The following is a 26,732-nucleotide window of genomic DNA, read 5'->3' as shown; positions in this document are numbered from 1 at the left end:
CTATCTTAAGTCCAAGGGGACTACCTAGGATGCCTCACCGCCGTATGCCTATTAATTGAATGGTATCTCCGAGATCAAAAATCGCTGGCTCGTCGAACCACTTATTGCGGTGCTCACCGAGCACTAGCTGCCGCGATATCTATGGGGAGAACTCATTCAGGGCGTCAACTACACCCTTAACCGTCTATGGCATTCTAAGATAGAAATAACTCCGTACGAGGCACTGTATGGACGTCAACCTAACGTTTCTAACCTTCGTGCCTTAGGCTGTCAAGCCTGGTATCTCATTCCCTCGCAGCGCCGTGAAACCAAGCTTTATCCACACATGGCCGAAGCCCGCCTGCTTGCTTACTAGACCGATGGTATTTACCGTCTGTATGATATCAAAACCAAGAAGATCGTCATCTCTCGCGATGTTATCTTCTAGGAATTGCCACCCACTGATCTGCCGAAGCCGTCGTATAATCTGGATGCAATCCACAAGCCCTCGCCTAATTAGGCTATGAATATGGACGAGATAGAGCGCCAGCGACGTCGCTTCGCCCCTGCTGAGTTTCTTCTATTTGCCGACGATTATCATACTGACCAAACCTTCGATATCGACCAAATTGAAGGCTTCGCGGAACACCAGGACGATCAATTCATTGACCATGCTGACACTTTTCGCCGAAATAAGGCTAGATATTCCCCTCCCGCAAGCCCTCGCGACCGTCCTTCTAGTGCTCCCGAGCTTAATCCTTACCTCCCACTAATTAGCGATAGTCTTTTCAGATACCTTCAACACAGATATAAAGGAGTGGAGGCACAAATTGAAGGGGGGGGTGTACGGGATTTGCAGGCACCACCACCTATTCCTGTACGGGTGGGCTTAGATGTGAATAATAAGGCCTTAGATACTGTATCCTTTGGTCCTACATCGACCCTTTATGATCAGGATAAAGTGTCTTTACACCCTTCGGACCCTATTCCACAGGCCATTTCACCAGTCGTTCCACCCCATCCGGATATTTTTATTCGACGGTCGGAACGCCTTGCAGCGAAGCATGCCCTTGAAACTCATGAGCTTTAGGTAGAAGAATCTTCTATCCTTATGGCGCATGCCGTCCTTCCTGCGGTCGATGAGTTATTGCCCTCTCGCCCCGGCGACCCTTACACCCCGGACACCTGGACTGAGGCCATGGCTTGCCCCGACAAGGCTAAATAGCTTTAGGCTGCACATAAGGAATTGAAAAATCATACAGACAATAGAACATAGCGCATCATCGACCGCGAACGCAACAGAAAGCCCCTCACCTTACGCTAGGTCTTCCGCATCAAGGATGACGGCACATACAAGGCTAGGTTAGTGGTTCGTGGCTTCTAATAAGTTCCAGGCCGGGATTTCCTCGATATCTACGCCGTCACTGCCCGTCCTATAAGCTTCAAGGTCTTCATGGCTTTGTATGCAGCTTATTCATGGGATTGCCATCATATTAATATCGTGGCTGTATTTCTCAATGCAGACCTAAAGGAGTCTATTCAAATTGAACTTCCTAAGATTGTGAAGGACGACCACCTAGGCAAAGTTAGTCTTCTTATGCGTAGCCTTTACGGCCTGCGCCAGGCTCCTCTTGAGTGGTATAACACCCTCAAAGGCGTTCTTCTATCTCTTGGCTTCACGCGCACCCATGCTGACCATTCTGTTTTCACCCATACGGGCAAACGTATATATATCCTCGTCCATATAGACGATATACTTCTTCTGTCCCCAAAGGGGACTGGTTCCATTGAGCTACTCAAGGTTGTCCTTTCGAAGCACTTCTAGCTCACGGACAATGGTATTATGAAACGTTTCCTGGCAATAGATATCGTGCACCTCGCCGGCGACGTCTATCTCTCGCAGGAAGCCTACATCGACAAGATTCTGTCTCGCTTCACCTTTTCTTCTGTCAAACCTATTCAGACGCCTTTTAACGATAAAGAGGTTCTTTCCCCTTACGATTCCGGTGCTCAGGCTACCCCACAGATAGTACAGCTTTACCAGGAGTAAGTCGGCTCGCTCGTGTGGGTGGTGGTGTCCACCAGGCCTAACGTCTCTTGGGCAGTCTGTAAGCTTACGAAATATTCACACAATCTGTCTTCTTTGCACTTCCAGGCTATCAAACGAGTCTACCGTTATCTGAAAGGCACCAAAAGTCTATGCCTTTATTTTTCCCACCATCCTGCGGTTGGTCTAGCCTTATTCGCCTACGTGGATGCCTTATAGGCAAGCCCGCACGACGATAATCGGCTCTCGACCACCGGCTACGTCTTTATACTAGCCGGCGCCGCAATCATCTGGCAATCAAAGAGGCAAACCCTTGTCACCCTCTCTTCCACGGAAGCTAAATACGTTGCGGCATGCCTCTGCTGCCAAGATCTATCCTGGATTCAACTCATACTTACAGAACTCGGCCAGCAAGCCCTCGTGCCAAGGCCGACAGTCATTTATGAGGATAATCAGGGCACCATTGCCCTAGCATCTTCGGACAAATTCACCACCCGCTCAAAGCATATTGATGTCAAATATCATTATGTGCGGGAGAAGGCTGCATCCAATGATTGCCTCTTTCAGTACGTCCCCACCGCGGAGCAGGCTGCTGATGGCCTCACCAAACCACTTCCAATGACCCTTTTTCAGCGGTTTGTGAAGCAATTGGGTCTGGCATCCATTCCACAGCAAACCTGACACTTTTACATGCTTACACACGCTTCAACATTAATATTCCAACCACATTTTGATTCGACCAATGGGAGAGGCGCATTTCTATTGAAAATAGCCTCAGGAAGCTTCTTGTCTCTCATGGAGCCCGCTCGGCGCGAGGGGGGTGTTCGCATTGAATTGGGATACTGCCCCACTTCACCGCATCCTTGCCTCAGCCTCCATGATATCTAGATCCATAGCTTCATCTCTAGAATCAATCATCTATCATATCTCTCATCATTCATCTTCTATCTTCACATAAACAAAGGCACACCTCGTAGGATCACTAGTCGGGACGAGGCATTTCGCCACTCCCTGTCACTTTCTCCCCATTTCGACTAAGGCCTCTTTCTTTCTTTCTTTTTCCTGTAGATTTTCGAACTTGATTTTTCATTTCAATTATGAGCCTGAATAACACCGCCGAGATTGTCCACGATATCCTCGAGTCACAATGCGGCCTCAATCTGGAGCGGCTCTCACGCTGCTGGCTGTGGTGATTGATACAGTCACAGGGAAATGCAATTCGTGGCAGACTCAGGTCAATATATCCATTTGTAACTGGCAAGGCCTTCGAGGTAGGTCTCTGTACATCGTCCAGACATAATCATTGCTGCTCGATCCCCCCTAGTACTGACCACGAACAGCCAACATCATTCGCGACACAATCTACATAGACGGAGGGGAGCTATGGTTACAGCAGTATGCGGTGTTTCCCATCCAGATCAATTCCATTTCAAGCTGATTATTGCAGAGGATATTCGGATGGTTGTGTGAATTATGTCAATGATGGTAAGAACTTGAATAGATTGTGTCTCTGTCAAACTCACAAATTTTAGGCAACCTGCAGGGTTCTATCTATTCTTTGAACCTTACTACCCCTTTCAACACCAGTTCGAACTTCATGGACGTTCTTACCAACACGTCTATCGCCGGTGGGGCCGCCAACAACATAGCACCAGGCTATGTCGAGGGCGCCATGTTCGCCAACCATGACGGGTTTTTCCTTTACGGATAGATTTGCACCTCCGACTTTCTGTCTTGTTTTTAGTGAACGAAAAAGCTAAGCTACTGTCGCAGGGGCATGCTCCGTCTCACAAATAGTACCGAATCACCGCCCGATAATACAGTCCTCGGGTATGAGGCCTACCAGTATGGTGCGTACCGCAATAACTGGGAACCAGGTTGGAGAGAAGAGACTCTTCCTACCAATATTACACGGTATATCACTAGCGGTGCTTCCGTTTCCGTCCCCTAGTGAGGATATAGGCTTCCTCTTCAGCGGTATGCGCGCCTCACACTGGGGCTCCTTCACCTACGATGGGATGGAATCCAACATGACAGCCGACACACTTATCTCTGTCAACCTGAAGGTGATGCGAAATGAAGAATGGACCAACAATACCCTTCCAAGTTATGTTCCCGGTCGTGCTGGTGCCGAGGTGGTCTGGGTTCCTGTATCTGAATCTGGAGTCTTAGTGGCCATTCGCGGAGTAGTTGACCCTGTCGAGCTCTGGCGAGATACTGGGCTGGACCCGTCACAAACAACACTCAACAAGAAGATCAGCCCATTTTTCATGGAGACGGTCTCTGTCTACGACGTTGATGGTCAGAAATGGTATCTGCAAAATACGACGGGTGAGGTGCCTCCACAACTCACCCAGTTCTGCTCGGTTCTTGCCAGTGCCAATGATGGTTCATCACATAATGTCTACATTTACGGTGGGTACAATGGTTACGAGTATGACTCAGTTCCATCAGATGATGTTTATATATTGTCTTTGCCCTCTTTCAAGTGGATCAAGGCTTACAGCGGGACCACAATACACGGCCGCAGTGGGCACCGATGTATCAAGGTATATCCGAATCAGATGCTTGCTATTGGAGGCCTGCATGTCGACCCAACGAACTGTGTAGATGGCGGCATCATTGTGAACTTCAACCTCAATACTTTAGTTTTCCAGAGTACTTATGACCCTGCGGAATGGAATGAGTACAAAGTGCCGGATATATTGATAGCAGAGATTGGCGGGAGGTGAGCACAGAGTCATGAGAATATATCTCAGCTTTCTCAGCTCTTCTTTTTGAATACGACATGGTCATAGCTAATCAATCCAACATGTCTAGTTCCTCAGGAGGCGCCACTATCACTGCTCCATCGTCATGGACTAATAGCTCCTTGGCTGGAATTTTTGAAAAGAAGTATAACAAGACCATAACAAATTACTGGCCATATAACAGAACCAGCATAACCACGGAAAACAAGCAAGGCAGCAAAATCCCTTCATGGGCTGCCGCAATCATCGCTGTATTTTGCGGCCTGATTGTAGTCGGACTCGTGGGATTCTGGGTGTACCGTCGACACAGAAATCAAGCCACAGCCCGCACCAGCCGAGGAACCAAAACCTACTGACACCGAAGATCACAAACTTACGGACGAAAGAGGTGCAATTTCCCCAAGGCCCGGCCCGCCATCCCACTCCACAGGCGTGGAGACTACACAAAACTCGAGCATATCGGCAGCAACTCCCGTCACTGTGGAATCAGGAGGAGATGCCATCTATGAGATCCAGGGTATGTTTCCAAAGTTCATTCTTGTAATCGTCCGATCTAATATTGAGAACCGATCTCCTATCGAGAACTAACTGACCTTTGTCGAAGATTCTTCTCCCGTCGAGCTGCCATCCCCATATAATATATCATCTGATTTTCTGAACGCACCTTTACAACCCAGTTCAGCCTATAGCGGACAGTCCCTCATCCCACCAGAGACTCCTGGGTTTAATTCTGGAACATCTTCGATATTTTTCACTAGCCGTTGGCGCCCGTTATCTCTACCGATCACGAGGCCACAAGGGCTGTCAATCACTCCGATGGTGGGAGGCCAAGGCTCGTATTTCTCTGATAAGTTCAATAGCGCAAACTTGCTGCACAGCCGGCATGTATCTGAGGTCTCGGAGAAAAGCGGTGTTTTGAAGGGTAGGGATGAGACGAGACGCATTCCGGGCAGCAATACGATCCACGAGAAGGAATAGTAAATAGTATATACTATGGTGATATTGGGAAATTTCGCTCACAATGAGACCCCGCACATAATCGCCGATGAGCATGGTGTCATGTTTAATTAGGTTGCCGACAGTTTTCTGGGGTATCCCACTTATGATGTCTACGTTCTTTCAAAGGGGATCTGCAGGACAAATAATGCGTTTCAGGGTATATTTACAGAACCAATTCGTCATAAATCATGAGATCATCTCGGGATTCTCGCAATACCATCATACAGTCTCCAAATAAGGCGGCGGGGGGTCAGATGGCCCGTACTGTAATGGTGGAGGCACCGGCGGCTGTCGCGATGGCATAGGAGGTCTTGGTATAGGAGGCCTTTGTCTAGAAGGCCGCATCGGGGTGACTAAGTCCTCACTCGTAGGTAATTCCACTGGCGCCTGCTGTGCAGGTAGTTCGAAGAGCCCACGTCTCTGTGGCGAAAGCTGCTCTCTCTGCCATAGTGATGTTTCCTCTGGCGAGGGAAGTTCAACTGGCAAGTGCTCCAGAGTAGTCTGACTCGAGCGATTTCTCTGGTGCTGTGGACGCAATGGAGATGGTAATTCCGCCGCGGTCTGCTCCAATTCCTCGAATTGGGAAATAGTGAGGTCGCGACCAAGGTGCCGCTTCAGCAATTCGTGCGTGACCATTCGTTCAGGAATGTTTCCTTGCGCGTCGAAGAAAGATATCCGGGGATTATGTTCGCTCATTCGCTGCAATCTGCTCGCGTGTCGATGGTGATGGAGACTTCCATCAACACCGATCAAGAAAATGGTGATGTAAGCCCATGAAACGCCAAGAAGCTCGAGCTCAAACTCGTCCATGTCATTGGCTTCACCATCCAGGATCAAAAGGAGTCGGGCTGTCGGCGTTTCTGGACCCGCTTGCCAGCCATAAACTGGATGGTATGTGGCTGTCGCAGAATGTTTTTGAAAGTGGAGCTCCTTGATTTTCTGCCATCCTGCCATGACTCGGGCCCGACCTTTGAATATGATCTCCCTCCAGATCTCATTTAAGGTCCAACTGTGAATCACGTCGATGTACTCGGCATCGGTGGAGAATGTTGTAAGTTTGTAGCCATGTCCGTTGTTTTCGTATGTTCCTAAAGCTTCAATAAAGCGAGACACGATGGCCTTTGCGATGTCTGAATTGCCATCAAGGGTCAGCCAGCAGATTGACAATGATTTCAAAGAATGGGTATCACCTTTATTTCTCGGTTGTTTGGATTTCGAGAACCCCGTGACGAGATATTTAGCAAATTCCGGTCGCAGAGGATCACGATCCATCGAACCTGAAGCATCCAACAAAATCATCGTCTCATCGGTCGGCAATTTGGGCGTATACCCTAGTATGAAAGGGGCTCTGACTTGTTTCGTGTAATTCACAGGATTTCTCTCATGACAGATATCGTCGTTTGTATGATATCGAGGATTGATTTCCTCCGCCGAAGCCATTCGCGCGGTTGCAATCTCGAACTCTCGAAACAAGTTTGGTTTGACCACACCCCCGCCTCCTTCCCTGTGATTCAAAACCCAGTAGAGTCGTTCTTCGGCATTGTTCGTGTAACCTCGCCATGCAGGTGTGATCCCTCTCCAGCCCGCCGCAGAGTCAATGGTGAACCCGAGGGGATTGGAAACCTGGCCTTGCCAAGCGACAGGAATTGGCTCAAAATATCCCGCTCGGAGCAGATGTATGTATTGCTGAGGTTTATGTGTTCGGATTTCAGCGACTTGTCGAGCCATGCCGACCTTCTCTTGGTAAGCTGCAACGATCTTTCTGTCCGAGTCGTACTGCCATCGACCATTCTCTTCGTTCAGAATGTCAGCGCGCAGTTCGAATGACCCTGCCAATTTTTTTTTAATTTTGCCAGCTGTTCGTTCGTCCGAGCTTTTGACGGACAAGACTTTTCTGAAGCTCGAGCGTCTTGTCGACTTCTCTGCATGCCCATCCCCGTCCGTGGACAGGTGATGCGTGGGAGACATTGTCGATACCAGAGACTCGAGCTGTTCGAGCTCCCAGATATTGAAAGACGGCTCTGTTGCTTGGACAGCCGCTTGTGCTTTGATATTGAGGCTCGTATCTAATGCGATGGTTTGCTCGACGAATCGAGCGTGGAATTGTGGGTCAGGTCTGGGGATTCCGTAAATTGCAGACCCATTAGGTGCGTATGATGACATGACTTCGGAATAAGGGTTATTGTTGAAAAATCGCAGGTGGGTGAATTCATGATATGACTTCTCCCCAGGATACATGACGGCTTTGGACCAGGTCTCGTGCGTATCGAGTCGCTCAATTTTGCGTTTCCAATACGTATGGACGGGACAGTCGCAAAGATCAGTTGTGTCATGTTCGGGTTCAACTTCAGGATTGAAGACCCGACCTGAAAGCTGAGCACTATGTAGCATCTTTTGCATCTCATGCTCATCTCGGGCGCGGAGCTTGGAAGCTTCAATCAACACATTTGTATGAGGACGATGTGAAGATTCACTACTCATTGTTGCAAGGGAGTGCCTCGGGCTTGTTTGACTTGCGGTGGATGCGGGTGGACTTCTCATGGCGAGTAAATATGAAGGAGGGTAAGTAGGCGACAAGGCAACCTCCGGGGTGAACTGCCATTGACAGACTGCGCCCGCTGAGTCACAGAGATACTCATCGATGTGCGTATGACTGGACGTGCTCTGTTGTAATATCTTTGTGAATTCTCGTAATACTGATCGACGGCCTCATTGACACTTTCGGCACCCTTGCCTCACGATTAGCTGCAAAGTCACGGGATTTCAGGATCGATCCCTCCCCATTGGGGGGGGGGAGTTCAGTGCGTACTTGGAGAAACAAGACCGCTTTTGCTGTATCAGCATCAGGTACAAAGGAGAGGAAGTCTGCAATATTGGTTCGAGAAGGCTGCATGGCCGATCGATGAGTGGAGCGGAGAATATCAGAATGCAAGACGCCCATCTAAATAGAACCGTGACACGAGACGCCCCGCCAAATAAAATGTCGCACAGCCTTCGAGAGGCATCTTTGGTCCTTGAGAGGTACATCGGGTGCACGTGGGGAGGAGAACGCCGTCGAGTGGACCGTGAACCGTGGATTGCGGCTCGGCGGTCCAAGCTCTCGATCTGACAGTCTACAATCGGATATTTTACGCGGGCCTCAATCACGGGGAATTATGAGGAAACGAGGACGCTAGGAGAGCTGGAGCTATTTATATGTCCCTTGGCTCGACATGGGGTGATGACCACCTGATCCTATTGTGTGTATCTGCCAAGAACCTGGGAAACTTGAGCCATGTCGAGCTGCCGTGGCAGTGTTAGCACGGACCACAGAACTTGTCTGGCGCATCCAACGACCCCCTGAAAAGTGGCCATTGAATAGTTTTCTTCTCATGGTCCAGCCGCTGTGTCTGGCGAAGCACATTTTCACAGCGCAGGTTTTCCTATCACTCCACGCAAGAGTGGAAGAGTCTCTCAAGCCTTACCCCTTGTACCAGCTGCTCATATGAAAGTCTTCATGGTGTCAAATTTTGCTTGAAGATGTGCTTATAACCACCGCACCTATTTCGAGTCCCTCTCAATGGGGGAATTGTAAGCATCGCCTGTGATAGTATGTCGGGAAAATTTAGATCCTCAATCTACTCCGGCGCTTTCTATTCTCCTCCCCCATGACCTGATTATGCTATCTGGCTTCGCACCTATTGTGTTTGGAGTCGGAATGAATTTTGGAAGTTTCGTTTTTATGCTACCGAATTTGTTCATAATGAACAAAAGTCAGTGGAAAGGGGGAAGCAACACATGCTATGAAGTTCTTCTCTTCTGCGCTTGGCAAAGATCTTACCAGATGGACCCGAGGCTTCCGCACAAATGTTTCATGGATGAGGAATTCTCGCCATGATGCATTCATCACTGGACTCATAGAGGAAATCCCTAACAAGATCGTGGTGCATCTGATAAGACTGATAAGATTTTCAGGGTCCGGCCGCCGAATCGAGCTCTTTGCACTAGTAACGGAGTTTTCGTTCGGATGTGCCCGCTATGAGAAAAATGTTTCAGTCGTGCCAAGAAGCCAAGAGGGTGACCCTTTCCGCTGCATTGTCCTCGCCGACAGTCTCACAGCTCCTTGACGGTCTACTGATTTACTCGGTTGTGAGTTCGTGGGATGATGAACCAAATTAAGCCTACTTGGACCTGCGGCTCAAGAATTCAATGTTTGTCGATTCCTCTCGACTGATCGATGTCGCCTTCATGCCTGCGAAGAAGGATCTCCACAACTTTTAGGCGACAATTTTCAAAGTATCGCCACGTTTTCTGGGGGTTACAGTATGATCGTGCCTTGACTAGTCATAGCCAATTATGACACGAGGACGTCCCAAATTGGCCGCAAATTGGCTCCATAGACCCCATGATTGAAAATTGAGACCATAGGGTACCTTCGGCGAGGGCCATCAACACAAGCTAGATAGTGGGGTCTTGACGTTATCAATCAGTGCCAAGGGAAGATCGGAAGACGAACCCCCAGGTTCAAGGAGAGAATGTGAGAATAAGTTCACCTTATCGCCATTGCCTAAGCATTTCCAGCTTGAGATCATAGATGTGAAATGGTGCGACCCTTGGTTTCGCTACCAAAATCAGGCCATCAGTGGTCAACATCCACTCACCATTTCTAAGGCAGGCAGGCGAGACTGAGCAAGTGCCAATAATCAGTAAGTTTTAGCCCCAAACCCACCCGGAACAGTCTGTTTCCGGAGTATTGGGAGGTGGAAAATTTTACTTAGATGGAGAAATCTAGTGGGGCGTACAACGTAAAGAAAAGTATTCGGAGACAGACGCTTGTTATGCTTGGCTTTAAAATAGCCTTAGCTTCCCTAGAAAAATCAACTTTCAGGTCTATCAGTCAATTTCTTTTGCTTCAATCCAGGTCAGAATGACCATTTCTAAGCCTGCGACTATGACTGAAGTCAACGAAGACCCGGTTCCTTTACATCGCGAACATCGACCTGTTGATGTGGACAAAGACAAGCAGGATGGTGTTTGTGTCGCTGAAGCAATTACCTCTTCATGGTCCAAGAAGTCACTGATTATCGCATATGCATGGTAAGTAAAATCAGTCTCTACAAGTCTGAGGAAGAATGACTAACGAGCACATAGCATGTGGATGCTTTACTTTGTCCATGGACTCAACAGCAACTTGACGTCGAATCTGTCCGCATACATTATAAGTGACTTTTCCAGTCACTCGCTGCTCACCGTGATCAGCGTTGTCACAAGCGTAATGAGCGCAGCGTGTCTGATGCCAATTGCCAAAGTGCTGAATCTGTGGGATCGGACCCTCGGCATCTTCATTATGCTAGTGATTGCCATCATGGGTCTCATTATGATGGCCTGCTGTCACGACATTGCAACTTATTGCGCTGCTCAAGTAAGCTCCTTTCTAACCTTCAGGAACCCCCCCCGACCATGATTATGCCGTTGAAGCTGACGGGTTCTTTGATCAAGGCATTCTACACGATCGGATTCACTGGTGTGATCTATTGCGTCGACGTGATCACCTCGGATACATCGTCACTGCGCAATCGAGGCATCGCTTTTGCCTTCACTTCCTCTCCCAATGTCATCACCGCATTTGCCGGTGCCCCTTTTGTCGAACCAAACTCATGAGACCAACTGGAGCTGGACTTACGGTACCATCTGTATTATCCTGCCTCTTGTCGCACTACCGTTGATAGTCACTTGGGAGCTTGCCAAGCGGAAGGCAGACAAAGAGGGCCGACTACAATATAAGCCGCGAAGCACTCGTACCTGGATACAAAGCGTTCATTATTACCTTGTTGAATTTGATGGTAGGTTCAATATCCCCGAATGAAGCTTCTAAAAAGCAAGATCTTGCCCACAAGGCTGATACTATCCCAACAGGTGGAGGTATATTCCTCATGACTGGCGGTCTGATCCTCTTTCTTGTTGCGTTCAATATTGCCGGGAATACCACCGGCGAATGAAATCAGCGAAGATTATTTCTATGATCATCGTCGGATTCTTCGTTCTTGTGCTCTTTGTTGTCTACGAGCGCTGGGGGGCACCCAAGCCCTTCATTCCGTATCACTTGCTCACCAACCGTACTGTTATTGGTGCTGTCTACTAGACATTGCCTACCAAGTTTCTTACTACTGTTGGAACGCCTACTTTACCTCCTATCTGCAGGTCGTTTATAACACTAGCCTGACGTAGGCTGGGTACATTAGTTCGATTTTCGATCTGATGGATCCTATCTGGTTGATTGGATGTGGCTACCTCATCAGAGTCACCAGTCGATTCAAGTGGCTGCTGATGGGTGCACTGCTCCTCTACCTTCTTGCCAACGGATTAATGATCTACTTCCGACAGCCCGGGCATAGTCTCGGATACATGTGCATGTGCCAGATCTTTCTTGCAGTCGGCGGTGGAACCTTCATCCTTATCGAGCAGGCTGCGGTTCTGGCTGCCTCCAAGCACGAAGAATACGCTGCCATGCTGGCATTGCTTAGCACATTCGGTAACCTGGGTGGTGCTGTTGGCAGCAGTGTTTCGGGTGCAATCTAGACCAACACGCTTCCTGTCAAGTTGCGCGAATATCTACCAGCTGATGTTCAAGACCAATGGTCGGAGATTTATGAATCATTGGATGTTCAGCTGAGCTATCCTGTTGGTTCGGCTACTCGCATTGCCATTCAGAACGCATATGCCGTAAGCCAACGCAACATGATGATTGCCGGGACCTCTATCATGGCACTTTCCGTTGCGTGGGTTTTGATGATGAAAAATATCAAAATCGAAAAGAATACGGACGTATCACAGCTTCTGTTTTAAATTGGGACCTTTTGACCACTAGTGATATGCTTAGAAGTGAATGGACAAGGACGAGAAACAAAACCTAAGCGGAAAAAAGTGGAAAGGATCGAGGTCCTACTCTTGCTTCTGTATCCCAGCAAGATAGAGAGTGAGATAGACTCGCGTTCCAGAGTTACATTCGCTAACTCGTTTTGAATACCTAGTTTTAGTGTAGAAGGTCATGCTCAAGATCACATTACTGCTTGATGATATGGTGAGGTAGCATAGGCTACCTGGCTCACCAGGATTTCTCCATACTCTTCGTCTTCTTCCTGTATATCCTATATACCAGGGAAGTTGCTTCTCGGGTTCTCTTAGTCGAATATGTCCGTACTAGATCAGTCCTTCCTCGGGCAGAGGGTGGAGATAGAAACATGGTAGCCACAACAAGGAAAGACCACGTCGCCTATTCGTAAATAGTCTTTCTTCGGTTGAAATTTCTTTTCGCGGTTTGCCCGACCATTTACAGCCTTTCCATCTTTCTCCATGACTCCAATACACGATCGAGGAGGTCGCTGAAATAACATTTATTGCCAACTTACTCCCTTTCGGGGAAAGCTCGGCAAGGTTGAATGGGGTAAAGGGCTCCCAATGTTTCATTCATCTTGCGTTTCCAAATTGCCGTTGTTCGGCTAATTCAGCAGACCGTTCTCAGAGCCCGACGCCCAATCACATCGTCCAGCCAGCTAGAAGGTTCGGTATGCAAGCGCCCACAGCTCACGGCCCCTAACGTGCGTGTGTCACTGGCGAGAGCCTATTGTGAAGGGCTGAAGTCAGACTTTGTTCAATCTGACTAAATCAATTGTTGTTGTCTCAAAACTTAAGGACACTTAGAAAGAAATGGGGACAATATAAGCAAAAGTGGACCAAAAGAGTAAAGGGGCGACAGGACTCGCCACAACAAGTCTATACAGTACAGGGCTGAACAAAAACAAAAACATACAACAGCAGGGATTCGCTGGTGGTCACCCACCCAACTACTAACCTGCCGGCGTGTGGCTTAAGTACGGCTGAGCGGACGGGAAGCCCTGTTCTCCACACCCTATGGTCGTATGTACTGATTCATGCTCACTGTAAAATGATATTTCAATATTCAAAAAGTCTGGACCATGCGCTTGGTCGGTTTCGAATCTTGCGAAACGTTCTTTAGATTGGTTCGACTACCGAATCAGGATGGCGCGAATTGACCGGCGCTAAAGATTACCACCGATGCATAAGTTACCCCTCACGGTTCGTAAAATGGCTCATGTGACCTTTTTCAGGGTCAAAGTTACCTCTTGGTATCGACAACAGAGAGGTTTTTGACACAGTGCACTCTGTGATCGGCTTGTACATCTTTAAAAAATGAACGCGTGTGAGCGACAGCCGCTTGCAAGGGCCACAAGTGACCCCTACTTCGACTTAGGAACACTGGGCCGTAAAGTCAGTACCAATTCTAGGGACGCCCAGATCTGGTTTGATAGGGCACTTGTTTGGACGTACTGCTTCAATCATGATGAAGCAATAACTTGTTACAAGCAAGCAATTGCGCACGACGAGAACTGTGCTATGGCGTATTGGGGGGTGTCTTTCTGTTCTGGCTCCAATTACAACAAGACATGGGCGTTATTTGACGAGCAGGACCGATTCAAAGCAATCGAACAGTGTTATGTATTTTCTCAAGAAGCCCTGAAGAGAGTTAAGAATGCGTCGAATTGGGAGCAAGCGATCATCCAGGCTCTTGCAAAACGATATCCCAACGACGATCCTGGCAGCGACGTTGCTGCGTGTAGCAAAGCTTATGCCGATGCTATGAGAGAGGTTTATCTCAGCTTCGGTCGTGAAGACTTTGACATCATCACGTTCTTTGTTGATGCATTGATGAACTGTGCTCCACGAAGATTATTTGACGCCTCTACGGGACTCCCTATAGCGTCTTCCCCGGTATTTGAAGTGAAAGACCTGCTTGATCGAACTTTGAAAATGCCAGGCGTCGAACAGCACCCGGGTCCCGCGCACATGTACATTCACCTGATGGAAATGTCAGCCACTCCGGAGGCTGCCCTGCCTGCAGCAGAGATGATCCGCGAGATGTTCCCAGACGCAGGCCATACCTACCACATGCCTGCCCATATTGACGTCCTCGTGGGTGACTATCGGCGCGCAGTCGAATACAATTTAAAGGCGACCATTGCAGACGATAAGTTTTTCCAACAAAATGGAGGCTTGACATTCTACAGCTATTATCGTCTCCATGACTATCACTCTCTCATTTATGCTGCGATGCTTTGTGGCAAGATGAAGGTTGCACTTTCGGCGACAGATCGAATGGAGGCTACTATCACGGAAGAAATGCTTCGGGTAGAAACGCCTGCACTTGTGAATTGGATGGAATTCTTCAAAGCTGTTAGAGTTCATGTTCTGATTCGCTTTGGAATGTGGGACGAGCTCAAGAAGCTCGACCCGCTTGAAGACAAGAAGCTCTATTGCGTCACCAACGCTATGAGACACTATGGGAAGGGTATCGCGTATGCGGCTACAGCACAGCTCGACGAAGCCGACAAGGAGCGAAAGTTTTTCAAATCCGCTTCTGAGCTTGTTCCACCCACTCGCCTGGACTTTCCTAACAAAATCACGGACATTCTCAAAGTAGCATCGGCTATGCTGGACGGCGAAATCGAGTATAGACGGGGTAACTACAGAACAGCATTCAGCAGGTTATCGGACGCAGTTGTTCTGGAAGACGCATTGCCCTTTGCTGAGCCATGGGGGTGGATGCTTCCAGCACGGCATGCATATGCAGCCCTCTCTCTGGAGCAAGGCATGGTCGAGCAGGCTGCACAAGCCTATGCCGAAGATTTGGGACTTCTTCCGACTGCCACACGAGCCCATCAACATCCCAACAATGTTTGGGCTCTTCATGGCTACCATGAGTGTCTCCAGCTTCAAGGTCGCCACACAGAGGCCGAAATTATCAAGGAGCAGCTTCTCATTGCCCTTGTGGATGCAGATGTTGAAATTCAGTCTTCATGCTTTTGTAGGCTTGGCAATTTGCCTTCCTGTAATGGGATAGCTCCGTTGCAAGATTGTCACAGTGTCTCAAATTAATTTTTATATGTGCATGAATAATTGGATATAATCACTGGATGAATTGTGAATTTTTTTGACATTCTGAAATCGTGTCCAATGTAGTATCCCTTTCATTGGGTAATACGATCCACATAAGAAGACGGTATAATATATCCGTCTTTGTTTTCTAAGAGATGCCCGTACTATGCGAAGAAAAATAATTGAAAGGCATTATAATCTAGTCGAAGTAGTCATGTCCGCTCTAACTCCGCACCCGTGGTCACAACTTATCACGGTCGACCCACAATGCGGATGAATGTTGACTATGGCATCTGGGATCTTCATTTTTCGTTGCAACTCATCAATAATGCGAACATGAGGCACCAATCTCCGCGCCACGGGGCCTTGCGGCCAGAGGTCAAGCGGATGGTGATTCACTTTATCCCCTTTTTATCGACAGCCTCCTTCAGAATCAAGACGATTTTCATGCCCAACCATTAAGTTACTTGGCTTGATGAACCAAAATTGTGACTTTTAAGGAGAAATAATATCTTGCTGGTAGATGTTAAGATAGTCAAAGACACGAGGCAAAGTCATCTGCACGAACCCCTTCTACAGATGCAGATAATTCCTACACGACTTAGTTCTGTTGCTACTCTCATCAGAGCTATGGAAGGCCATCTCGTGGTGTCTTAAATTATCTAAAGACCTCTAACCAGAGCTCGGGAGAGGCACACAAAATGATGTCAAGAACAAGTTGAAAGATCAAGGGCATACTTGTGACATGAATAAATTTACGAGAGAGACAAAACATCAAATATGTGTATTTGTTTGTCTATATTCAGGTGTTCTCCTCTATTCAAGATCTATCATCGTTAGATATTGAAGCACGAATGATTGGCAGTATAGTGTGGCAGAACACGTTGACGCGTGTGACGCGCGAGAGAAATGAGGTCAACCCTGATTCTAGGAGTCCATGTGGAAAAGATACATATCAACAAGAAACGAAAGACATGAGAATAGCTAATCCTCAAGCAAGGGACAAATGCTGACAATTTGTTTATCTTCAATGTTCCTATATAGTCAATCAATGAATTACAGAATAAATACAAGCGTGCTCTGGACTAGTCTGACAATTACAAGTAACTTTTAGTCTCCGACTCACACCAATTCCAGACTTTGTCCGCTAATCCATTCTCGATAGCCTTCTGGATATCCGACCTGACGATATGTGTACCATCCCTTCCCCAAGGCATCACATACGTGATACTCTTATCAGCACCGACTTCCTCGCTCCAGCCGCTATACAATTCAGTATAAGCACCGAATTTTGCTGGGTGGAGCATCAAATCCGCCAATTTCATCATTAATCCGGTAGAGTGACGCTGAAGCTCTGTCTTTAAGTTTCCAGGGTTGAAGGAGACACTTCGAACACCTTGAGAGCCATACAGCTCTTGCAGTTTGACGGCCAAGAAGACATTGCCGACTTTCGTCTGCCCGTAGTTGGTCTCTTGATTATCAAGAACTTTGGGTGCGCCCGATTCATCAAGCACCATGCCACCCCCGTTTGGAGACAAGACCTGGATTCCTAAACTCGAAGCCCAGAGAACCCGCACTGAACCTGGGACAGCAGTTTTGGCGGTCTCCACTAGGATGGGCATCAAGAGTTTAGTGAACAGAAACGGACCCAGCATGTTGGTTCCAAATTGCAAGTCATGGCCTTGGGTTGTTTTGGATCCTTCCGGAGGGAACATCACACCGGCGTTGTTGACGAGAACGTCAAGGCGAGATTCCTGTGCCATGAAAGTCTCGGCGCTCGCCTTGATGGATGTCAGATCGTTGAGGTCTAATAGCAGAAAGCGCAAATGACCCGAAGCCGAGGGATATTCCTCCTCGATTTGACGCATGGCGTCTTCGGCTTTCTGCTCGTTGCGGCCCGCGATGTACACGGTCGCACCCTTTTCGTAAAGAATCGCAGACAGTTCTTTACCAACACCAGCGTATCCACCCGTGACGATATGGACTCTGCCTTTCTGGTCCGGCAGGTTCTTCTCCGTCAAAGGAGGCGAAGGGATGCAAAAGGATTGAGTCCAAAGCGCTTGGCTAATGAAGTTGGCCATATTTGCGGACTGACGATATCCGAAAGTGATAGATGTTCTTCACTGTGGTGTTGTGAATTCCTAGATTGGGGCACGAGAAGAAAAGGGTGTGTCAAGTGTATGCCCTCGATTTCGTCGATCGACCGGTCTCGCCGCGACAGGGTGCTAATGACTTCATTGCGGACTAGGGAGTGACCGGATTCGCTCGGGCAAGTAGCTGATGGGGATCCAGAAAAAGCTAACGAGGACCTAGGATTTAGTCATAAATCCCTTGGTCCCCGTTTCCTCTTCTGGGTCCCGTCAGGTGGAACCCAACAGGTAATTTAGTTCTTTGAGTACCGTCGGTAATGGGCGATGCCGCCATTGAGGGTTAATCAGGCCTAGTCAATGAAGACCTCCCAAGTGGCGATAACACATATGCACTCAGCCTGGTGCGGCAGAAAGTCAAAGTAAAGCTTAAAACACCGCGCGCGGAGGGTCAGCTGCCGATAGGTCCCCGCGAGCTTCCACTATCCTGGCTTTTACTTCCACCAAGCCCGAAATCCTGCATGATATAAATCGATAGACCGATACACCCTTCATATCATTTGCATTTTCTCATTTCCTTTTCACAGTGGTTAAAGGTATGAAAGAAGCAGCTGAAATTGGAAACAAAGTTAGATTATCGGAGCGGGTTAACCAACTCCTTGAGGTCCTTGCATATTTGCACATGTTGATGCACTTGGTGTGCCCTCAATTTCGGCAACCTAAAGTCATCTTCATTTGTATTCCCAGAAAGTCTTACAAGCTCAGTTGACATCGAGGCCTTTTTGTTTGAGACTGCACAGACGTGGGCCTTACTAAATATATATTCAACCCAGAGAAACGAGTTACATATATCGAGGCAAGGTGTAAAGCATGATGAATTTAAGCTATGGAAAGACACCGAGAAAAGGGGAGTTCACATAAAACAGGCACCGTGACACTTGTCCGTATGCTCAAGAACCTTGGGACTAAAGACTCAGAGGCTGGACCCTGGGAAACTCTTCAGAAGCGGGCTCATATCCAAAATTGAATCGAGAGAGCCGCTTCCATTCTCAGCCTCCATTTGCATTTGCAGCATACCAGCCCCAGATGTTCCGCTCGGGCCAGTCCCATAAATCTGCTCACCAAGCATACGCAATTGCATAGGCATCAGCCGCTCCCCGTACTGTTCAATGATATCCGACTTTTCAACGGCGTGTCTCAAATTGTAATCCTCGTCCCGTCCGGAACCCAAGGCTACACATTCCTTAGCCTGGGCAGGAGACCACCAGTCAGGCAACAGTTCCCGTCCTCTCCGTTCCGCTAAGCGCAAGAATCGTTGAAAGCCCCTTACTCCACTTGCTCTCCCCTTGTAGATACTGTCCTCATCCACGTCTCCCTTAATGGTGTAATCATCCTCCATTCGAAGTCGGTATGTGTCGATCAGAAGTCTGTAGACATCTTTTTCGGGGCGGCCGTGAAGCCACTTCTTCGCATAGAGTTGGGTGAATGGTTTATCCATTTGGAATTCCAAGGGACTTTCCGCGTTGTTGTTGTTGCTGCTTGCAGTGCCTTGGGCACTCGGTGTCTCGCCAGCCGCTTGGGCAAACTCCACGCAGGTTTTCTTATGCTTCTTCCAGTCTGCCTTTTGGCAATCTCGGGAGCAGTAGCGTACTGATTTGCATCGAACACATTGTTTTAGTGGGTCCGTTTCGTTGTCGCTCTTGTTGCAGTTGAGGCAGTGGGGGAAAAGTGAGAGGTCCAAAGCTTCGAGAGATATATCACAATCTCAATGACTGAGGATAGAGCTCAATGGAACCTCAGCGGAAACGTCAATATCCTCGAGTGAGCTGGAAAGCCACCGACAACTACATATACTTTGAGGTCAAGTTATCTCTGACGCAGAATTTACCAAAAGAGTAGGAATTGAGCTTTCATATCCACTATCATACAATGACTTTCCAATCCGAGAATGCCGGGTATTCGTCTTTTTCCAAATCGCAAAACACCCCAAAATTCAGGAACGCCACATATGGTACACGGTATATGGTTTATACAAGTAAATGCAATGTATCTAAATCAAGGCCTGGCCACGGAACATGCCCTCGCGAACCTCGCGAACGACATCCTTGCGGTCCTTCTTGCCGACTAGGACAACTCCACGGCCACGCTTGCCCATACGGCCGAGCCGACCCAGGCGGTGAATGAAGTCTACCCGTTGTGTGGGGAACATGGTAAAGCACCACGGTCTTCACAGCCAACGTATCAATGCCTCGGGAGGCAATGTCGGTAGTGACAAGAACCTTAGTGTTGGGCAGGCGGCGCATAACCTCCGATTTCGAATCGGGAAGGTCGAAAGGAACAGACTTGTCGGCGCGGTGCTGTTTTTGGGCCAGCACGATCTCGTCCGAGGTGGGAGGAGTTTCAACTTCAGTAAATTCCGCGAGAATCTCCTCTTGCTTGCGGGAGCTGGAGTCACGAGACAAGGACACGGCATCGATACCCTTGGAGCTCAGGAATTGAGCAACTTCGTCTGCCTCTTCACGCTCGTTGACGAAGACAATGATCTTCTTGACCTTTGGGCCCATGTACTTCGCCAAAGGACCAAAGTCTTCGCCATCACTGGATTCACCTGCTTTGCCGATCGACCAGATCACATCAGCACACGCGAGACTCCGGTTGCCTCGGTAAGGCTCCTTGGCAATATCCACCACGCCGAGCTGTACACGACGAGGGATGGCGTGCAAATTCGGGGTTGTCAGGCGCTTCACATCAGGGAACTTCTTGCGAAGCTGGTTATCGAGACTGCGGGGGATAGTGGCGGAACAGAAGATGAGCTTTTTGAGTGAAGGCGTCACCTTGTCGACAACCTCCATTGTTGTGGGTAGGAATGACCGATCCATCAAAGAATCGGCTTCATCAAGCACGAGGTGACTGACACGACTCAGAACATAGGGATTCGTTTTGGCGATGGAGGAGAGAAGGTGGGGAGTGGAGACCAGAATATCGATACCGTCCGGGTGGAAGAGGGTGTTCTTGATTCGGCGAGGAGTAAGGGTCGATGAAATCATTCCGGAACGATACTTGACACCGTGAGCAAGGACCTTGACCTTGGCCCCGACTTGCGACACCAATTCTGAGGTAGGCACAAGAATGATAGCCCTAGGGCGACCGGCATCAGTCATGGGCGGCTCCTCGGGCTCCAGTTCGAATGTCCGGTTCTTCAATCTCTCCTCCCGCTCCTTCGCCTTTTGTGCATCAATGATTTCCTGTTCCTCTTTTTCGACCCTCTCGGCGCGCTTGATGGCATCTACAATCGGTAAGAGGTAGGCTAAAGTCTTTCCCGAGCCAGTTTCCGCTGCAAGCAGGAATTGTTCATATTTGGGGGCCTCCTCGTTGGTCGATTTCACGATATCCTTTTTGCCATCGTTTTCCTTGAGTAACCGAGGAATTGCGAGTCGTTGAATTGGAGTTGGCGTTACGTCGGCCAGACCAGGGAGGGCTTGAGCGAAGATCGCCTGTCGAACTGCGGGCAAGAGAGGAAAGTGGTCGAAGCTTGTGACGTTGGCCAACCTCGCTTTGGTGGCAGTACGACGAGCGTAAGGAACTGGCGACAGAGTTGTCTGCATCTTCAATGCTTTGTAGAGCGGGCTTTCCTTCTTTTCGCTTTTGCCTTTGCCTTCTTCGCCAGATCGCTTGAGAGCTGCTTGGGACCTGGAACGTGGAGTGTCTCGAATTCGAGCCTCTTTCTGATTCATACCAGCAAAAGGGCCATCTCTAGATCGACCTGAGCGGGGCTTATTCAAGGTAGGCTTCGAGACGTTGGGCGATAGTGTCATGCGAGAGGGCTTGCGGCGCAGCGTGGCCATGGACCGTGAAGCCTGCCACGCCGAGATCAGGGCCGGCACTGGGGCAATAGATGCTCTCGATTTGCACAGGAAGCATATTGAAGAGCGCACCGGCAGAGGCATCCTACCTGTGGTCAATTTGATAAACAGAGGTGATGGTTCAGCAAAACTGCGTTTTGCGTCAGTGAACTGGAACCAGAGAAAACCAGATTATGAGAAAGTTCTCGCACCATCCCCTATCCAGACTAGTGCCGATCTCAGGACCCTGACGTCTCAGGCACCAATATCAGGTGACCGTTATCTGGGATGAGTCAGCCGCACGTCCTCCACCTGAAACATCTGAGTAGACGCGTTGCTATGGAGACTCCCGCCAGTCTGTCAACATCAGTAACTTGCTTCGGGGGAACAATCCACTCTCGGATCCATGGAATAGATATCGAGATCTACCCTCTATCCTCTATCTCCTCTTATCCCTTCGTTATCCATTCCATCTTTACCACCAGACTCTTTGTTTATTCTGTTTTTGACTTGGTGTGGCTGTTGCTGTCGCATTCCTCAGACGATTGACACGACTTTTCTCAGTGTTGTGTACCGGGTCACGCTGATTTTCCTCGCGACGCCTGGTATCTGTTTACAAAGGTATGCTGCATGTTGGCTTTGTTCAAGGCTTGTCTTCTACGCTTCGCCTCGGACTGGGCGTAATTCTCGACCGCAATGAGCAATCGCTGACACGTCATCAGACAAACCGTTGATTTTTCATCACATCCATCGTCTCAAGCAGAACAACATTAAAATGGGCGGAGTTGGTCAGCGACCACTCTCTGAAGTAAGCCCCATGGCGCAGAGACGCAACTCTCCTATCTGGAACCAAACAACCAAGGTAATATCACACCGGTGCAGCAACTGAGTAAGAGACCTTACTGACATTCTCTTATTAGATGCCGGCTGGCGAAGCCGCTGCTTACGATGTCTCCCCTCTAAACAACACATCTGCCCAGCGTCTCTTCTGGAAGGGTCGCGAATCTCCTACTCCGTTTGCCAAGGGCGCCGAAAACCGTATGCCATATGACCCGGAATCCTCTTACTTCCCTGCGCGTCGCCCATCCCTCGAGGACCTCAAGCGCGCGTCGCGAGTGAAGAACAATGCCGGCATGTTTCGCGATACTGAATATGACCCAGCCAATGTCAATGTACCACAGAGACCAATGGCCGCTGATCGGTCACCGAACCGCGATAGCCAAATGAATCTCGCCAAGTCAAAATTCGTTGACGAGGACGATGCGGCATGCATTCCGAGACCAATTTCTCCAAGTAAAGATCAGCCTTCCCCTGGAAAGTCATCACTGTCTAAGGGCAGCCGGTATGGCAAGGGGTTTGATCCGTCGCATGACATTTGGTCCGAGCATGATAACGCTGCTTACGGGAAGAGTGTCAAGTTCGACGCTGCACCCCCGCAAGTCAATGAATATGAGATGCGCACCCCTGACCCCTCCTCTCTTGCTTCAGGGTCCCGTGAAAATAGCTATGACTCGGAGGAGGATGTGGATGTCAGTTTCGAGCATGAGTCATCCATTGAGCGAGACGACAGCTTTGATGCCTCACTCGAGGATATTGAAAAGACCCCAGTGGTTCTCCCCGAGGATTGGCGTTTCATGAGTCCTGAAAGTGGAAATGAGGAAGAGGACTCTTTCGTTGAGAACACCGACAATGACACCTCTGACGAACGTCCCGTGTCGCGCGGAGGAGACTCTAGCAGTCATTCTCGAGTGGAGTCTCTTGATTCCAATGGCGAGCGTCGTCCGCTACCGCCGCTGCCTTCAGTTGCACGCATGTCCTTGTCTGGATCTCGGCCAACTTCGCCGGAGAAGTTGGCCACCGCCTTCGAACGTGGCAGTGGTAGTGAGCGTGGCTTGCCCGCCGCTCCCCGTCCCGCATCGTATAGCAAATCTGACCTCAACGGCGGCGTGTCCTTGGAAGAGCGATTGAAGCTCATGATGCTCCATGAGCATGAAGGGGATGGAGATGACAACGACAAGGAGACGAATGAGCCATTGAAAGCATCAGCCAAGTCTCAACTCGCGGAGTCGGCCCTTGAAAGTGAGACACAATGCGCAGAAGCATCAGGGCACGACGTCTTCTCTCCTCCACGCATTTCTCGCGAATCCATTTTACGGGATATTCGCAGGAGCGACAGCTATGATGATGATGCTTTTGATGATGACTCTCAAATTGCCTCTAGCCCCAACCCTTATGACCATTATGACCCAGATGTCCCCATTCCGTCTCTGGAAAAGGACGATGACGATTGTTCCAGTGTGATCATTAAAGAGGAGGCGCACGACGACGACCTTTATGCCATCCCTGATTACTATCAAAACTATTCTGATAATAGCCTGTCCTCAAAAGACCAGCGAGCCAAGTATGACGAGGATAGCAATTATTCACTGCGTGAGGCTGCGGAGGCTACGGAGGCTACTGTGAAGGACAACTCTGGTCAGACCACCCCCATCGCCGAGAAAAACGATGAAGGTGTATCTGAACATCAGATTGAGGAATCAAAAGAGATCCCTCAGGCTGACCAAGGTCATGGATTTGACATGGCTTCTATTCGCCAATCCCTTGGCCGTCCTGTGACTCCCGAGATCAAGCAGGAGCACGAAGATGAGATTTCCGAGCCTTCTACGCCAGAGTCCGTCATTCGACATCCCATTGAGGACGGTGATGATGCAGTCGAGGAGGATGATGAAGCCTTCGAAAGTTCCTCCGATGAATCCGTTCCTGAACCAGTCGCCACTATCAAAGCCCCTGGCGCTGGTCTCAAAACTCGACCCTCGCTAACACCTGCTGATATGGAGTCCATGGCTGCGACTCGTCGCAAGATCAGCGGCCAACATGCGCCTCCAATGCCGTCTCTCACCCGGCAGTCTTCCACCGACACTGAGCGCGAAGACAAATTCACCGATTTGGCACCGCAGCTGACACTTCCAACCAACCCATCTCAACGCCAGTCAAGCCTGATGCAACTCGACATACCCTTCAGCATTCAGGAGGAAAGTCTTGGCTTTGGCCTCGACAGGGAGTTTGACCGCGTCATTGAATCTCAAAAGGTTGCGTTCCAATTCGCTCTTTCCCAAATTGATTATTCTCCAGTCCCAGCTTCCCAGGCGGATCGCCCGCTGGCCTCTCGAACCCAAGGACTTCCCAAATTTGCCGACTTTGTCAGACCCGCTAACAAACTTTGCAATCAACAGAGAGGCTACCTCATGCGGCAAAATACTAAGGTTGTCATCGCCAACAACCGTATCGATAACGAAGACGAACCCATGAAAACGAGCGAACACTGTACGCAAGATCCGCGCGGCACCCGCTCCGCGGGCTCTTCCCCTCGCAAGCCGAGCCAGCAGACCTGGACTACCGAGCCATGGAATGGTTCCACGCGACGTCCAAGTATCAAGATGGCTGGTGCTGTACCAAAGAAGAAGCCTGTTCCTGGTGTTGGTTCTGTGCCCCCCCCTTCCTGGTCAACCAAGCAACGTCCAAGAGGCCCAGACAACTATCGACGAAAATGAGGCACTCGCACAGGACAGCTTCGAGGAAGGAGAAGAACGCGGTCGTCTTCGTTGTCAAGGTTGTCGGAATCAAGTACTTGGATCTTCCTCTTCCGCGTGGTAAGTGACCATAGAAGGTGATCCACAATCTTGTTTGATCGCTAATTTCTTCCAGGCGAGCGCTCCCACTTTTCACTCACACTGGACAATGGTTTGCACTGTGTGACAACGTCTTGGCTTGAGCTGGGCAAGTCAGCTCCGATCGGCCAAGAATTTGAGCTCATTGTCCAGAACGATCTTGAATTCCAACTGACTCTGCAGATGAAGGTCGATGAAAACAAGCTTTATCCCCAGGAGACCGCTGCCTCTCCTGCTCGCCAGAAGACATCAGCTCTAAGTCGTGTTTTCGCTTCTCCCCGCAGACGCAAGGAGCTCGATCTGAAGCAGCAAATGCAGACCCAACAGTCGAAGGATGTTAACGCGCCCGTCTATGACCGCCTTCGAAACCTTGTTGCTCGGGATGGAAGCTTTGCTCGTGCCTATGTTGCTCTCAGCGACCACGAAAAGCAGTCCTTTGGTCGTCCTCATGTTGTCGATGTTGCTTGCTTCAACGAATGGGCCGTCGACGAGCAGCCCAGTAGTGTCAAAAGCAAGAAGAGCACCACAAGCATGACTGCGCAGCGCCGTCCGCCATACAAGATTGGCAAGTTGGAATTGCAGTTGTTGTTTGTCCCCAAGCCCAAAGGCAGCAAAGAAGACGACATGCCCAAAAGCATGAATGCCTGTATTCGCGAGATGCGGGATGCCGAGAGTGTTGCTGCTCGAAGCTGGGAAGGATTCCTTTCTCAACAGGGAGGAGATTGTCCCGTAAGTTCGACCTATTAGTTCCCTGACACTGTCGTATTCTGACACGTATTAGTTTTGGCGTCGTCGCTACTTCAAACTCCAGGGCTCCAAGTTGACTGCTTATCATGAGACGACACGCCAACCCCGGGCAACTATCAACCTGGCCAAAGCCTCCAAGCTCATCGATGACCGGTCGTCTCTTACTCAGAAGGAGACCAGCACTAAGAATGGTGGTCGCCGGAAGTCGGCTTTCGCTGAAGAGGAGGACGGCTATATGTTCGTCGAGGAAGGCTTCCGTATTCGTTTCGGTAACGGCGAAGTGATTGACTTTTACGCCGACAGCGCAGCGGACAAGGATGGTTGGCTGAGAGTAATGTCAGAGGCTGTCGGAAAGGGATCTTCCTCTGGGAACGGTGCGGTCAAACCCTGGGCTGAACTTGTGCTCAAGCGTGAACGAAGCATGAAGGCTCGGCGTTCCACCACCGACCGTCTTCCAGGTGGCCCCCCCTCGCCCACTGGAAAGCGACAAAGCAACATCACAGGGGTCGCTCCCGCCTCAGCAGGCTCTGCGGCGCAGGCGCCCTCATCTCCCCGTCCCCGACACAAGCACACCCAATCCCAGCCCGAGGTGGGCGGTATCGACGCTCGCCGGCAGAAAACGCGCTCTCTCATGTTCTAAGCGCCTGAGATACCTCCATTGAACAAAAAGCCAACACTTC

General features: G+C 49.4%; 12 protein-coding genes across 12 annotated transcripts; 8 read left to right on the top strand and 4 right to left on the bottom strand.

Annotated features, from left to right (window-relative positions):
- Positions 1–29: 29 nt before the first annotated feature.
- N7477_003184 (uncharacterized protein) lies at positions 30–355 on the top strand (the record flags this gene model as incomplete). Its single annotated transcript, XM_056964847.1, has 2 exons — positions 30–42; positions 150–355. The coding sequence occupies 2 exons, from the start codon at positions 30–32 to the stop codon at positions 353–355; spliced, it is 219 nt and encodes a 72-aa protein (XP_056824800.1).
- A 153-nt stretch (positions 356–508) lies between these two features.
- On the top strand, positions 509–1,069 carry N7477_003183 (uncharacterized protein; the record flags this gene model as incomplete). Its single annotated transcript, XM_056964846.1, has 1 exon — positions 509–1,069. The coding sequence occupies one exon, from the start codon at positions 509–511 to the stop codon at positions 1,067–1,069; it is 561 nt and encodes a 186-aa protein (XP_056824799.1).
- Positions 1,070–1,822: 753 nt separating this feature from the next.
- N7477_003182 (Reverse transcriptase RNA-dependent DNA polymerase) lies at positions 1,823–2,245 on the top strand (the record flags this gene model as incomplete). Its single annotated transcript, XM_056964845.1, has 2 exons — positions 1,823–2,025; positions 2,065–2,245. The coding sequence occupies 2 exons, from the start codon at positions 1,823–1,825 to the stop codon at positions 2,243–2,245; spliced, it is 384 nt and encodes a 127-aa protein (XP_056824798.1).
- A 928-nt stretch (positions 2,246–3,173) lies between these two features.
- N7477_003181 (Kelch repeat-containing protein) lies at positions 3,174–5,754 on the top strand (the record flags this gene model as incomplete). The annotated part of the gene is made up of 9 exons (XM_056964844.1): positions 3,174–3,297; positions 3,367–3,421; positions 3,474–3,511; positions 3,559–3,718; positions 3,800–3,876; positions 3,953–4,754; positions 4,961–5,027; positions 5,095–5,293; positions 5,381–5,754. The coding sequence occupies 9 exons, from the start codon at positions 3,174–3,176 to the stop codon at positions 5,752–5,754; spliced, it is 1,896 nt and encodes a 631-aa protein (XP_056824797.1).
- A 240-nt stretch (positions 5,755–5,994) lies between these two features.
- On the bottom strand, positions 5,995–8,668 carry N7477_003180 (uncharacterized protein; the record flags this gene model as incomplete). Its single annotated transcript, XM_056964843.1, has 2 exons — positions 5,995–8,428; positions 8,493–8,668. 2 exons carry the CDS (start codon positions 8,666–8,668, stop codon positions 5,995–5,997), a joined length of 2,610 nt encoding a protein of 869 aa, XP_056824796.1.
- A 2,013-nt stretch (positions 8,669–10,681) lies between these two features.
- N7477_003179 (siderophore iron transporter mirB) lies at positions 10,682–11,415 on the top strand (the record flags this gene model as incomplete). The annotated part of the gene is made up of 3 exons (XM_056964842.1): positions 10,682–10,851; positions 10,906–11,176; positions 11,233–11,415. The coding sequence occupies 3 exons, from the start codon at positions 10,682–10,684 to the stop codon at positions 11,413–11,415; spliced, it is 624 nt and encodes a 207-aa protein (XP_056824795.1).
- Positions 11,416–12,012: 597 nt separating this feature from the next.
- On the top strand, positions 12,013–12,600 carry N7477_003178 (uncharacterized protein; the record flags this gene model as incomplete). Its single annotated transcript, XM_056964841.1, has 2 exons — positions 12,013–12,322; positions 12,374–12,600. 2 exons carry the CDS (start codon positions 12,013–12,015, stop codon positions 12,598–12,600), a joined length of 537 nt encoding a protein of 178 aa, XP_056824794.1.
- A 1,365-nt stretch (positions 12,601–13,965) lies between these two features.
- Positions 13,966–15,708, top strand: N7477_003177 (uncharacterized protein; the record flags this gene model as incomplete). Its single annotated transcript, XM_056964840.1, has 1 exon — positions 13,966–15,708. One exon carries the CDS (start codon positions 13,966–13,968, stop codon positions 15,706–15,708), a length of 1,743 nt encoding a protein of 580 aa, XP_056824793.1.
- Positions 15,709–16,805: 1,097 nt separating this feature from the next.
- On the bottom strand, positions 16,806–17,789 carry N7477_003176 (short-chain dehydrogenase; the record flags this gene model as incomplete). The annotated part of the gene is made up of 1 exon (XM_056964839.1): positions 16,806–17,789. The coding sequence occupies one exon, from the start codon at positions 17,787–17,789 to the stop codon at positions 16,806–16,808; it is 984 nt and encodes a 327-aa protein (XP_056824792.1).
- Positions 17,790–18,768: 979 nt separating this feature from the next.
- Positions 18,769–19,293, bottom strand: N7477_003175 (uncharacterized protein; the record flags this gene model as incomplete). Its single annotated transcript, XM_056964838.1, has 1 exon — positions 18,769–19,293. One exon carries the CDS (start codon positions 19,291–19,293, stop codon positions 18,769–18,771), a length of 525 nt encoding a protein of 174 aa, XP_056824791.1.
- A 529-nt stretch (positions 19,294–19,822) lies between these two features.
- mrh4 (ATP-dependent RNA helicase MRH4) lies at positions 19,823–21,640 on the bottom strand (the record flags this gene model as incomplete). The annotated part of the gene is made up of 1 exon (XM_056964837.1): positions 19,823–21,640. The coding sequence occupies one exon, from the start codon at positions 21,638–21,640 to the stop codon at positions 19,823–19,825; it is 1,818 nt and encodes a 605-aa protein (XP_056824790.1).
- Positions 21,641–22,412: 772 nt separating this feature from the next.
- On the top strand, positions 22,413–26,692 carry bud4 (uncharacterized protein; the record flags this gene model as incomplete). The annotated part of the gene is made up of 5 exons (XM_056964836.1): positions 22,413–22,499; positions 22,558–25,153; positions 25,207–25,287; positions 25,343–26,034; positions 26,087–26,692. The coding sequence occupies 5 exons, from the start codon at positions 22,413–22,415 to the stop codon at positions 26,690–26,692; spliced, it is 4,062 nt and encodes a 1,353-aa protein (XP_056824789.1).
- Positions 26,693–26,732: the final 40 nt, after the last annotated feature.

Source organism: Penicillium maclennaniae, assembly GCF_028827695.1.
Source record: "Penicillium maclennaniae strain IBT 15551 chromosome Unknown utg000003l:1.0-5670915.0:1.0-5674809.0, whole genome shotgun sequence".
Lineage (NCBI taxonomy): Eukaryota > Fungi > Ascomycota > Eurotiomycetes > Eurotiales > Aspergillaceae > Penicillium > Penicillium maclennaniae.
The sequence above is the reverse complement of the archived record's forward strand: the minus strand, read 5'-3'. Positions and strand labels throughout refer to the sequence as shown.